Source organism: Aulostomus chinensis, chromosome 15 (genome assembly GCF_037954235.1).
Source record: "Aulostomus chinensis isolate RoL2024-O1b breed Wild chromosome 15, RoL_Achi_v1.0, whole genome shotgun sequence".
Classification (NCBI taxonomy): domain Eukaryota; kingdom Metazoa; phylum Chordata; class Actinopteri; order Syngnathiformes; family Aulostomidae; genus Aulostomus; species Aulostomus chinensis.
The window spans coordinates 10,477,829-10,490,933 of record NC_141334.1 but is presented as its reverse complement, the minus strand read 5'-3'; the positions used below and the strand labels follow the sequence as shown (position 1 = coordinate 10,490,933).

General features: G+C 42.3%; 1 protein-coding gene across 4 annotated transcripts in view; it reads right to left on the bottom strand.

Annotated features, from left to right (window-relative positions):
• fryb (furry homolog b (Drosophila)) overlaps positions 1-13,105 on the bottom strand; it is a 46,859-nt gene that overhangs the window by 7,170 nt on the left and 26,584 nt on the right. For 3 of the 4 annotated variants that reach the window (XM_086225605.1, XM_086225602.1, XM_086225603.1), the window contains exons 25-54: positions 12,380-12,437; positions 11,400-11,491; positions 11,055-11,227; positions 10,716-10,876; positions 10,501-10,611; positions 10,183-10,337; positions 9,871-9,970; positions 9,599-9,770; positions 9,197-9,453; positions 8,969-9,115; positions 8,584-8,752; positions 8,410-8,500; positions 8,188-8,261; positions 7,068-7,218; positions 6,479-6,582; positions 5,572-5,663; positions 5,320-5,413; positions 5,007-5,226; positions 4,119-4,270; positions 3,673-3,860; positions 3,492-3,586; positions 3,153-3,351; positions 2,834-3,055; positions 1,965-2,163; positions 1,767-1,864; positions 1,438-1,608; positions 1,184-1,324; positions 899-1,084; positions 458-622; positions 102-176 (exon numbers count right to left, since the gene is read on the bottom strand). In XM_086225605.1, coding sequence (XP_086081731.1) covers positions 102-176; positions 458-622; positions 899-1,084; positions 1,184-1,324; positions 1,438-1,608; positions 1,767-1,864; positions 1,965-2,163; positions 2,834-3,055; positions 3,153-3,351; positions 3,492-3,586; positions 3,673-3,860; positions 4,119-4,270; positions 5,007-5,226; positions 5,320-5,413; positions 5,572-5,663; positions 6,479-6,582; positions 7,068-7,218; positions 8,188-8,261; positions 8,410-8,500; positions 8,584-8,752; positions 8,969-9,115; positions 9,197-9,453; positions 9,599-9,770; positions 9,871-9,970; positions 10,183-10,337; positions 10,501-10,611; positions 10,716-10,876; positions 11,055-11,227; positions 11,400-11,491; positions 12,380-12,437 — 4,312 coding nt within the window. The remainder of the gene's footprint in view (positions 1-101; positions 177-457; positions 623-898; positions 1,085-1,183; positions 1,325-1,437; positions 1,609-1,766; positions 1,865-1,964; positions 2,164-2,833; positions 3,056-3,152; positions 3,352-3,491; positions 3,587-3,672; positions 3,861-4,118; positions 4,271-5,006; positions 5,227-5,319; positions 5,414-5,571; positions 5,664-6,478; positions 6,583-7,067; positions 7,219-8,187; positions 8,262-8,409; positions 8,501-8,583; positions 8,753-8,968; positions 9,116-9,196; positions 9,454-9,598; positions 9,771-9,870; positions 9,971-10,182; positions 10,338-10,500; positions 10,612-10,715; positions 10,877-11,054; positions 11,228-11,399; positions 11,492-12,379; positions 12,438-13,105) is intronic. The other variant, XM_086225604.1, reaches the window with a different exon arrangement.

The following is a 13,105-nucleotide window of genomic DNA, read 5'->3' as shown; positions in this document are numbered from 1 at the left end:
AAGAAAGACAGAAGATCTAGGACCCATAAATATCTGAAAGTTTAATAAATTAAAGCTTTTGAAAGAATGGTATTGTAAAAAAGAGGAAGGGGGCAGCGTACCGAAGGGTTCTTGGTAAGTCCAACTTCTTGTCCACAAAGAGACAAAACGTTCACAAGCTTCTCCCTGGTTCTTTTCTACAGAGGAAACCCCACAAAAAGCATATTAAAGTATTAATCCTTCTTTATTATCCCTTTTTTAATAGGCTTGTTCATTTCTAACTTCTTTAGAGTCATTTATAAATGTAGCATATAAATGTAGAACTTTACGAGGTTCGTGTCACAAAGGCTACTTGTGGTATTTAACTGCAGCAAGTGAGAAGACTAGGTGTGACCCAGTAAACCACTGGAGAGTTCTTATCGGTGGGTGATCTAATATTTTCATTTGGTGATAACTGGACAAATGGATCTGTGACTACCTGAGAAGACTGTGGTCTCCTCCAGCTGACAGGCACCAAGATGGTGTTGGAGTTGGACCCAGACGAGGTGGAGGAAGTGCTGCGCGTTACAGCCATGGCTCGGGCCTTCCCCTCCCTAACGCCTGAACCCTGGAGTTCATCAAATCGTCGCCCGATCACTGGGGTCTGTTGAGGAAGAGCAGCAGCAGGCCACAATGAAAATGTTTGAACGACATAAATATCAAAACTTTGTGACACAAAGTCAACTTTTACATCTTTGAAACTGCTTTGTGCTGAAGGTGTAGGGGACCGTGTCTAACAAAGGTTTTTTTTTTCTTTCTTATAGCTGCAGTGTCCTTTTAATTGTTTTCCTGCTGTTTTTGAGCTGGAAAAAAAAACACTTTGGTGGACACGGAGCCCAAGTGGGCTCTTTAAAGACTTTCAGAACACTTTCCTCCTCACCTCAGAGATATCAAAGGTGAAGTCCAGTGTTTTTCCAGGCAGAGCTTTGGCTGAACCATCCCACACTCTGCTGACCTCTAGGTTGGAAAGGTCACCCTGCGTGTGGCCATACACTGGATGAACTAAGCTAGCAGATCGCGATACCACCAGTTTCAAGATGTTTAAGGCGTCTTTCCAATGTATCGTCTGTGGAATCAGGTGCGAAACATACAGTAAAATTCAAGATGGACAAACGTATTAGTGGAATAAGATACCATTTAATATAAAACAACATAAGAAACTTACCTGGACAAACTTCTCAATGGTCTTTGTGACATCAGCATTGAACTGTTTCACTTGTACAGCAGTCAGGTCCATGTGGCTGAGTAGACAGTAGATGATCTGCAGGAGAGACTGTTGCATGCTGGGAAGGCCCTTATCCAGCAGCTGGGAAACAGAGTGACATTCAATTTACACTAGATTGTAGATGATGAAGCCATTAAACCATTACAGACTACCCTTTATCTGAAGTTAGAAATACAGTATGCACCAGCAATTACCTCAGCCATATAGGTGACCATGTTCAGAGTGATGTCAGAAAAAGCCTCATGAAGATAGCGGCAAACCACGCTAACCCAAGAGAAAGGGTCCCGTGTGTAGGACCGGGTCTTATAGAGAGTCATCACGTGGGCCAGATGGGAAAGCTTTGTGTTCTTCTCTACCAAACACACCTGGGGGGGGGGGGGGGGGGGGGGAAAGCACAGACAGCTTGTTTGGCTTTTCATCTCTCCTCAAGTGCCTAAGATATTTTGATTGAAACTAAGAGTAATCTGGAATGAACCAAGAAAATCAACTGTTAGCTCATTTTGTGTAGAGAATAGAAAAGCACCTGTGCAATCCTCTCAGCGCTCTCCTTACAAAACTGTGTCGGATGGCCAAAGTGTTGCACCAGGTGAGGCAGCAGACACAGCACATTTAGAGGGAAACCTGCAGAGAGAGGAGATTCAGCACCAGTGCCATTTAGTAGACACATGAAATACTGAATATGTCAATTGTCAATGAAGGATCCTAAAATGATGCGGCCTACCTATCGACTGTGAGCTGTCGACGACAGGCACACGGGAGACTGGTGTGAGCTGGCAGAAGAGCTGTAAGGTGAGGTCAGAGGTGGCCTGTGAGGTAAAACCCTTCAACAACAGCTGTTGAATCCCAGAGAAACCGCTCCACCTCAACTGAGCCTGCAGCTTCTCCAGGCGCTCGCGGTTCTCTGCTCTGTCTAAGGGCACCTGGGAAATAAGAGGTACTGCTTTAACGGATGGTGACAACAGTCCTATTTCAGATGCTAAACTCATCTTGCATGAACTAACAGCCATTTACTCTCACTGAATGTTGCATATTTTAAGCTCTTGAAAATTCCTTTTTTATATACAAGCTTTTTAACCAAACCCTACATAGCAAAAGAGGGTCTCTAAGGATGGTCTCAATTTGACACTTCATTTCCACAAAGCTCTTTGAAAGTATGAGAGTCGACAGGAAGTCTAATAATTCTTACGGAAAATCCTGTGATGTGTTTCCAAAGCTCCTTCCATTTATTTTCTGTGCAGTGTTTGCCTCAAGTGTTTTGACACTTAATTAATTGAAAAAATCAGGCAGAACATCAGGAAAGGTATTACTACTTCTGTAATGCTCCACACTAATTTTCTACCTGACTAGACAGCCAACAAAATTAACCTCTCTATCTGGACATATCAAGGTTTTGGTACATTTGTAAATACATGCATTTTCTTGCTTTGAACACTAGGGGGCAACACTTGTACATCATATGAAACCCACACAAATCTATGTGGAAAAGAGGTATGAATGTCTTGATCCACATCCTCGAAAGAAGCAGCTCTTCTGTTCTTTGTTTCATTTACAAACCTTTACTTCTTTAATTACAAGTGCCATCTCATCTACCTTTGACAGAAGCTTGTGAACGAGGCGAAGTGACATCTGATATTCAAACTCAAAGTCTGACTCCATGAGTGACACTGCAACCCAGAAGACTGTGGCCAGGATTGATGAAGGGTGGGAGACATGAGCTGGATCTGACAGAACACTGGGATCAATTCGATTGGTTGACGACGTGCAGGACCCAGGAGTTCTTCCTGTTCGGGCAAGGCCATGATTGTTGCAGGCCTGTAGATCAGAAACAAAAATATGACACTGTGTTCATGTGCCAGATTCAACAGGTCTCCATGAGCCTTGAGACTCAAGTGGAATCGTCCTTTCTTGCCTGTATGCGGTCCAGAGTTGCACTGCGAGGAGGATCACTTGACTGGTAGCCACACTCGCCGAACTTCTTGGGGACAGAATAGGAGCGCTGGTGCCGCTGAGATGACAGACCAACAAATCCAGGGCCAGGGAAGTTTAACTGGCCTGTGCTCTTTCTGTTCATCAGTTTGTCACTTGTCACGAAATCTGGTGAAGACGTCCTATAAATCAGACGGTAAAAGTCATTCACAATTGAATCTAGTTGAATATGGTTTCCTTTTATTTCATCACAAGGATGGCACAATCAACAGGAAGTCCAGCTACATTCTGAATTTGCAGAGATCAAGGAACAGAGACCCACCTGGTCAGAGCTGCCATGAGGTCGCTGTTTTTTAGACATTCTGCTAGATTGACCACCACCGACTCCAGCGTTAATAACACCTCCATCACATAGCCCTGAAACACACATTTGCTGTTAAACTAATCAACACTCAAATCTTGTTTTCACCATAAAAAGGGATTAATGGGCCAAAATCTCTTACCTGTACCTCATCCCCGTGTTCTCCCACCACTTCGACCAGGCGGGAGACCAGGTCAGACACTGCGTGATTATTAATCGGTTGTTTGAGGGCTCGAAATATCTGGAAAGAACGTCCAGCATAGTGACGGGAAGAGCTGCATAGAGCCGTCTGTAAGGCCACATCGCTCAGCTGCTGCTCCAGGTGGAAATCTGGTCATTGACATGCAAAGATGTGCAGACTTTGAGTGTTATGTTATGGCTATATTTCAAGGAAATAGGAATATTATCATTGTTTAGTAGCACTCTTTCTGCCTCTGCACTGCAATTTTTTTCACATTATGAGGATTTCTTCATGGTACAAGTAGCCATTTAACAATATGAAATCAAAAAACATAGTTTAGTGAAGCACATGACAAATCATGAGGTGGTCAGGGAGAGAAATATTGAGATTTATTTTGGATTCATCACCTGACTTAGACTCCTTGAAGACAGACATGACATGGCGCAGGAAGTTGGACAGCTGCTCTGTACTCTTGGAGTTGGGGTTCTTGGGTGTGATGTCCTCATGCACCCACAGCGGCCCAAATGCTCTGAGCAACAACAACACAGTACTCCAGGCACTGTATACCCACCACCAGTAGCACCACACATGTGTTACATGGGCACTAAAACGTGTGCACGACACAGAAACTTCCTCAAACATTCAAGGTTACTTAAGTTACTTTTGGGGTATTCACATCAATTAATATTTTAATTAATTTAATGCCTTGGAACTGGTAAATTCATCATGTACACAATATGAACGCTGGAGATGTAAAAGAGTTGAACAACTGAAATCACCCACTGTTGGTCACATGATCCATTTCAAACATTACAAGTTCATGACGACAAAGATCAAACCAGTTTCCAGTATAATTTGAAGGCTACCAGTTCTGCTATTCATTTTTCTTATGGACTACTGATATTATTAAGTGTTGATGTCTTCCAGAAAAGCTGTTTGCCAACTGCCACAGATACAACATCCAACATGAGATTCGGATTGTCGTTTCATTGACCTGTTCGCAGCAGTGGCTCTCCAACGCTGAAGTAACGGAGGGTCAAGAGCCCTGATTTTACAAGTTGCATTTATCACTTGACTCGCTGTTTGACTTCCAGGTGGTAAATCGGGAATTCCCAACTTCATGAGTTTTTGAGGAGAATGCAATTAATTAGTCTAATGTGTGGCTTGTGTCCCCAAAAGTGGCTTAAGCCATAATCACACACACGCACACACACACACCCCTACTTGGCTATTTGTCTGCCAAAAAAAAAAAGCAGTTCCCACACAACAGCACAAAACCCTGGCGTTCTGCGTACCTGGTGGAGAGGAACTCAATGAGTTTATTTGTCTTCTCATCATTCTCATTGGGGGCATCTTCAAGGTCCTCGAGGTCATCTGGTGTCACAAGAGGCAAATTTCCAACACTGCCTGCAGTGCTGCCTCCACCCAGACTGGCAGAAGAAGAGTTGGAGGTGGAACTAAGGCCGGAGTCCACCACCGGAGATGCCTGCCACTCTCGTAAGAAATCAGGTGCATCTGAGGGAACACGAGCACTCCAGCTGTACCACACTGTTTCAACACACTTTTATATCTGCTATTGAATAACAAACTATGCTTGTTTCTACTTACGAGACTGCTGATACTCTGAGTGGTAGCTGGATTTAATGGTGAGAGTCTTGTTGTCACTGATCTCCCTGGTCAGCATCAGGACTGAGGCTATCACCTGATATAAGCAGTCAAACAGAGAAAGAGAGAAAAACACTGACTAAAAAAAACAATTGTATATTCAATACTTAGGCACACACTTTTATCCAGAGCAGATATTGTCTGTGAGTAGTGGCTAAAATAGCCTGAAAATAATAGTAAGTATCCCAATCAAACCTGGAAGTTGTTGTTACAGGAGAGGGCAATAAGCAGGTGGAGTAGAAGACGTTTGCTGTGTTCATACACCTCTGGTCTGTAGTGGTCCAGACCTGGCCAGTAAAATACAAATCCAATAAGACAAGGGCAGAATGTAGTGATCATGCTCACATTGATCTTCATAGGAACTTTGTGAATCCCAGTTTTGTAGGAAAATAATTACTGACAATGACAAAAAAGTCATGAGGAGGTTTTGCAAATGCTATTGCTGTGCCCAGATATTTTGGTGTAGTTGAAACCCACTTGCTCCAGCAGCTGGATGTGCTTCACTGGCCGCTGACCTGACAAACTTGAGGATTTGTATGTTGAATGTGCAGGGTAGACAGGACTGGTACAGCTTAAAGGGTAGGTAAGTATGTGTCCAAGTGTTAGATGATAAAACTGGTGAGAAATGCAGCCTCTGGGGAATGTCTGTGTGTGTTACACAAAAGAATGATCTGTCCTGAGCTGCATGACTGTGTGGGAAAGAGATAAAACCTCTAACTGTCACGCTATGACTTTATTGGACGTCACAGAAAAATATCAACATACTGTATCTCAGTTTGTCTGAGTTTAGACGCCCTATTTGAACGGACAGTAAAAGATGTATTTAGATCTTATCTTTAAGTTCACTTAAGTCCAAGTTGTACTCTCTTACTGGGAGATAAGTAAGACAGGCTGGAGAACTTCTGAGTTGCTAGCCAACTAGTTTGTCCAGTTTTAAGATAAAGCACTCCCCAAAATATAAAATCACATTAAATTGGGTAATATTTACACAGGATGTGTACTTTATGCATGACGATTGCTTCCTTAATCTACATTCATTAACAGGCTAGATGAGCTGAAGTATAATCATAATGTGTTTTCAGAGCGTGTTTTTCACTCCTACCCAAGAAGAGAGCATGTAGTAGCAGGGGCAGATGTAAAGCCCAATCTTCTCTCACGCTGTGATCCACCACCATCTCAGTCATAAAGATCACTGCAATGTTACACCTGAAGGATTCACAGACACAAGAAACTCATGAGTGCACCATCAGGCAATACTGCCTCCATTAGCTGTGGGCCGGCGAAGTGAGCGGTGATCGTCCTACAAGTAACTAAGAGCATTTAGACTCAAAACAAGTTTCAGACAGGTACATTCAAAAGAAACTTGCGTATAATTTGCTGCCTGAATTGTGAAGCTGAACTGCAATTTATTTACAGTATTGACATACTTACATAAATATGAAGCCTCAGAAAGATTTGCTTTCCTGCATTTTCCTCATTGTAAATTTTAACTAATTCTCCAAGACAGGCGTGTCATTTTTCATTTCATTTTAAGTAATGATTTTTGACAGAGACAGCGATGATAACTGAGCCGTATTCATACTCTACATAGCAGAGCTATAATTGGCTGTCTTGGTTGAGGCGGGAGTGTGTGAGCAAATACCTCACATTGCTAACACTGATTGCAGTTCCAGTGCAATGTTTGTGTATACCTGTGCAGGGGTCCTCTGGGTGTGATGGTTTCTGGTAGATAGTCAACCAGAGGAGCCCAGCAGCCTCCGTTAACAGGCATGGGTAATGGCTGAGGACGGTTCGTTTCCAGGACACCCAGGAGCCAGGCAGCGTACGGTGGGAGTGGGTCATCTGAGATTATAATCCGATCCATAGATTCAGTACACAAAATTATACACAATCATAAAAATTGAATCAAACACACAAGGCCTGACTGAAATCTCTTTGTTCCGAACTTCACATAACTACTCCAAAACAGCTCACACAAAACCTGGGCAAATGTAAGCTCAGTGACAGTCCAAGTATTTCTACAATAATGCTTCACTTCAGCATGCTACCAACTCCTGACAAAATTTACTGAAATAATACTACAAAGAATTTTTGCCGGGCAACTGTCAAAACAAGCGTCTCTTTTTGTCTCAACATTTCATCACAACGGAGTTGAAAAAAAGAGAAGCAGAAAGGAAGCAGAACACATTAAAGACTGTGTTTCAATAGGTTTCACATGCAGCTTCAGTTTTGGTGACTTGCTTTTGTGCTGAGCGACCGATGAGAGATACTCAAGTTCCTAATTCCTAATCATTAAGTTCCTAATTTACAATATCAGGTCCAACCATGGCTTGGTTTGATTCAGAAACATCTTCTTTTTTTCTTTTTTTTTACACAGAAACACATTCACCCTTTTACTTGTTTGTTTACAGCTTTTCTTACATCAAGCAAGGACAAGAGCAACAGACTTACAACTGGAAGCTACCCAACACAGATGCTTGCTACAGATAAACATTTCCAAGGGTGAAATTGTGTCTGTGTCATAAGGGACAGCAGGGGCTCGTGTCCAAATATCACATCTCAGATACAGACAGTTTTTTAAGAATCCAGTTCAGGGATTTTATGACGTCTGTCAGTGCAGGGGATTAGTCTCAATAAGGGTAAAAGTCAGACGTTAGTGAGTGAACATTATGGATTGACAGGAAAAATCCATGTCCTGAAGACGTTTCCAACTAACAAACAGCTGTGACTCCCTCTCAGCTGCATGTGAGTACACCTTCTACAAGTGCAGCAACTTCGTACATTCATTCAGAGAGAGCCAAGACAACTTACTCTTTTCATCCTCATATGAGCCTCCAGAGCTGTTGCTGTAGCGAGACTCCAGTCTGTTGTGAGCCCTGGCCCTCCTGAGAGAGTACAAAAGATTCCTTCACTTTTGATCTGAATTAAATTCAGATAAATTCAGTTCATAGATTCACACAGCATCCTTCCATGTTGGAAAAGTCTGCACATAGGTCTAGTCAATACAAGGCTATAAAAAAAATTAAAACTCACCGCTCCTCACTCTCTCTAACCAGCTTGCTCTCATCTGTGTCTGCAAGGTTGTCCTGACCAACCACCACAGTGTTACTGCTGGAGGTAGTGCCTGCACATAAGACATTTTAAAGTCTTCAAAAATACAGTCAAGCACCCACCTGTGAAATACTGAGTTGTATTGACTCCTCTCACCTGTCTGCGAGGTGGACGCTTTGTTACTGGCAGCAAAACGGTAGAACGGCGGATTGTCGCAGTGTAAGACCACAGGGTTGACTGGGTCCGTCTGCTGCAGCTCAAACAGCAGCTCCTCCATAGTCTGGATGGTGTTGTTGCGACACAGGTAGATCACCACTTTCTTGATCTAAATAGATACATATTAAATAATTACAAGTGCTTACAATACCTGCAGATTTTTATAGTAGCTGATCAAAGTTTTTCTAGTTTTTTTTTTTTTTTTGGTTACCTCACTTACAACACTTGACCAAGTGTCTTTGTGGCAGTAATTTAACTATCATATTTCAAAAAACAAACAATATGACTAGTAATCAGTGTATGGATGTGTATGGATGGCACTTACATAAGGCAACAGAGTGGTATCACTGCTGACTCCACACAGGCTGATAAGGAACTGCAGTGTGATCCGTAAGTTGTTGCTCCACCTCTCGTTGGACACGAGAGCATTCCATGCACTCTCGATCTCTGGGCCAGGGACCTCATCTCCATACTTATGATACAAACAAAGTAAGGAGAGTTTATTAGTAAAGAAAGACTCATTTCACACATGTGCATAAATAATTCTCACTACCTTAGCAGTCATGAACATGAGGTTGTTGAGCACCAGTGAGGTTGCCTGCAGGGAGCCCCAGCCGTTTCCTCTCAGACTGGGGGACAGACCCATGCTGTGTGCCTGACCACGAGGTTCTTCCTCAGGTGTGCATGGGCTTGAAGCAGGGGGTAGGAGTCCTGTATCCACTAACTCAATGTTACTAAGCCAGGGTAGCAGGTAGGACAGCATGATCTGTCTGCCATTTGGGTGAGTGGTTGGGAAACGCTGACTCACCTCTACACAGGAAAAACAAAAGTCAGACTGATTTGGAGATCCTGTCAGCTTCAGGATGTACTGTACTATCTTTAATTTACTTATAATGATTTCTAAACTTTTACTATCTTTGTGCAGTTTGATGCAGGTTGATGCAGGTGTTTTTACCTGAGAAGAGAGGCAGAGTAAGCTCGGGGTACATGCTGGCCAGCTGGATGGAGAGCTGGGACAAGTTGACGCTGTACAGAGGCGGCAGGGGGCCGTGTGTTCCGTACAGAATATTGCCAGGCTTTTGCTCCACCATCCGCTTAGAGTACACACACAGCTTTGACTCCAGCACCTGCAAACATTATAAATACATTATATATCCTATATGGTCAAAAAAGCATTGTTGGATTTTGTGTGTGATGAACATGATAGAAATTGTGTTTTGTGCATACCTGCATCAGCTGCATAGAAATCTCATATATTTCCCTACTGGTGTCAGAAGCCTTGAACAGGACCAGGTTGAGTAGGGTCACAAGGTCACATGGGTAATTCCTGGGAACACAAAGAATCATTACCTGCTCGTGAAGATGAATATGTTATTGTAAGGATATTAATTTAACACTATATTGATCCTAACAGTAATAACTACTACAGGATAATAATAACTTACAGGACTTAAACTCAGAGGCTAAACAGCAGTTGCTGTTATCACTTGATACGGAGAATATAAGCAAAGCAGATTCCATAAAATGAATGAGTCCCACCTGTTTCCGCAAACAGTAGCGATGGCCTTGAAGCAGCCAGATGCCAGCTGGTAAGATCCAGTAAAGCAGCGATCCACTGCCCAGTTGAAGAGATTGCTTTGGTCTGGATTCAGTTCTAGGAGCAGAATCACCACCTCACAGCCAAGACGGTGCACCTGCAGCAAACACAGGTTATTACAGTATGTAGATGGCCTGATCCATGTAACATGGCAGCATAAAAAAAATGTCTTTATATCTACTGTTTGCTAATGTTAGACACATGAAGTGAACATTTCAAAACATTTTCCTGTGAAAAAATTGTTCCTACTGTTGGCCTACCCGTATGTCGTGGCATGCCAAGATGTTGTCAAGCCATTTGTAGAGATAGCCATCTGTAGAGAGGCCCACGTTGTCGAAAACTGGGCCACAACACAAAACTGCTGACATAGCCTGGGTGATAAAAGTTTAAAATGATTTACCATTGCACTACACAACAAAATGAGAAAAATAACAAACTTGCTGATGCTGTGTCCTAGGTTTTTTTGCCCGCTTACTTTGAGGGCGCAGTACTGGTAGCGAGTGATTTGGTGGTTGCGGTCACTGTAACGATCAAGGGGAGTAAACATGACACTGAAGGGTCCGGCCCATTGGCTAAAGAGAATAAAAAGATGGTGTCGCAGAGATTGTTGAGGGAAGAGGAAGCGCCTGTGATGGACTGGACGGATTAAGAGAGAAAGAGAGAAACACAGAAAGTCAAAGCAGGGATCAGACTTCTAAAAGAACATCTATATTTACCCGATAACATATTGTGTAAGCATGTATAAGCTCTGAATTATAATTCAACCCGCTGATATGAAAGCTTCTGATTCTTATTATTAAAGAGAAACACTGACCAGGAACACACTGGATGAGATTGGCCACCATCCCACTGAAGTGGGCTCGGATGTCTTTAAGCACATCCAGCTCCTTCTCATTCTCCGCCTCCAGCAGCATCCGAGTTAGGTCCACATACTCAAGGAACAAGGCACCCAATGCCAGGGAATCCCGCTCCAGTGCTCCATTGGTGCTATAACAAAGGAGATTCCAGCAGCAATGAAAAGAAGGGAAAAAAAATTAGAGAAGTTTGCTTGTATTACTGGGACTATCAGGAAAATGACTGATGGTTAATAGCTCCATCATCAAGCTGTTGTGTATCGCACATAAACAAAAAGAGCTAGTAGATTAAATCTGGGTGCAACCTGTCACTGATTACTCCAGCATTCGCCAACAGTTCAAAGATCCTCAGCAGCTGCAGCCTGAGAAGATCCCTCCTCTCTCTGCGCTTCTTGTTCTGAAAGCAAATGACACCAACACTTGAGATACCCAATATTTTCAAGTCCTCCTCTCAACAATGTCAGTTCTACTGTTGAAAATCAAACTAACATAAATTGGGTGTGACACAATATAATAACTGACGTGAGGAAGACAACTCTAACACTGATGAATGAGCATACAGTTTGCAAGATGAAAGATACACTTCTGTGAATCTGAGTAATATAAGACCTAATATGGCAGTCGATATTCCAGATCTCCTTCCTGCAATCGATGAAGTTCGTCCTGTTTAAGTGCTGTCATCAGCTATGTTTACACGGACTGTAATAATCCGACTATTGATCTTATGCTAAACAGGACAATATTTTGATTCGGGTGTTTACGTGACTTTATAATAGAATATTCTATTCATATTCCTGTTCACATGCTACAGAACAAATTCTGACAAGTGACTCAAGATGCCTACATGACATCGCTACCTACTACGTAGGAGTCTCCCTCGTGAATTTGAAATGACACCTTTCTGTTGTGTTGCGATTGGTACATTTTTACTGGTGATAATTCAGATTCAGATTCAGAAAACTTTATTTATCCTCCTGGGGGGCATTTAAGGAAGCAGAGAGCAGTACAGTTGATGATGCAGAACACTGTGCTTTTAAAGCCAAATTTGTACCACTTGCTGAAAGCTCAACCTCCATGAAGCAGATTGACTGTTAAACAATTTGCAAAAAAATGCTGTCAGATTAACATGAATGTGCATGTTTTTGATTATTATTAATCTGATAATTACTTACTCTGACTATGACCTTATTCTGGTTAAGGTTGTCAAAATGGCAGTGTCTTAATCAGGATTACACTTGAATATGACCTTCAGTACATCACACAACTGCGTGTTTGCGTGTGTTACCTCGGGCCTCCGTTCCAGCGCTTCCTTCATCAGTGGATGGAGTTCTTCAACCAACTCCCTGTAAAAACACAGGAGAAGGAGAAGAGGGAGAACAATCAGCTATTTCTTCATCGCATTACCAGACAATCTTCCTTCATTGTAGCTGGTCTGTATTACAAGAAGAGAATGGTTGGAAACACATATCTGGTTGGAAACAGATAGCTCTCTTGTGCAACCCAAATGTCACGTGCCCTAAAACCACTAATCCTCAAACACAGTAATGTTAGACAAATTTGTCTGGGGCGACCTTAATCTCTCTGATAACAATGGATGCACTTTTGGAAACCATTATGGGTTATAAAAAGACATGTTTTAAAATGAACACCTCCCTTTCATAACAGAACCATTGGCCTCTAAAAAAAATGTGATACATCTCTGTGCCTCAAGGAATTCCATCTCTACAGAAGTGACAGTATTTTCTTTTCTTCTCAAAACACCAGAGAGGCAAGTGGGTCTTCTCAGTTATGAAGAGAATGTACAGATAAGTTTGGTGAGATAATACATCCATTCAGTGTAACTTCTTCCATTCAGGCATTGTGTGTCTGTTCACTACCAACATGACAGCTCATAAAAAAAGAGAAACCATCAGGCCTGGTCTCTGTTTTATGATACTGGACAGTAAGCTTTAAATTTGTTCATATTCAGCATGATCCTTTAGCATGTCTGATATTGTAGAAGGATACAATT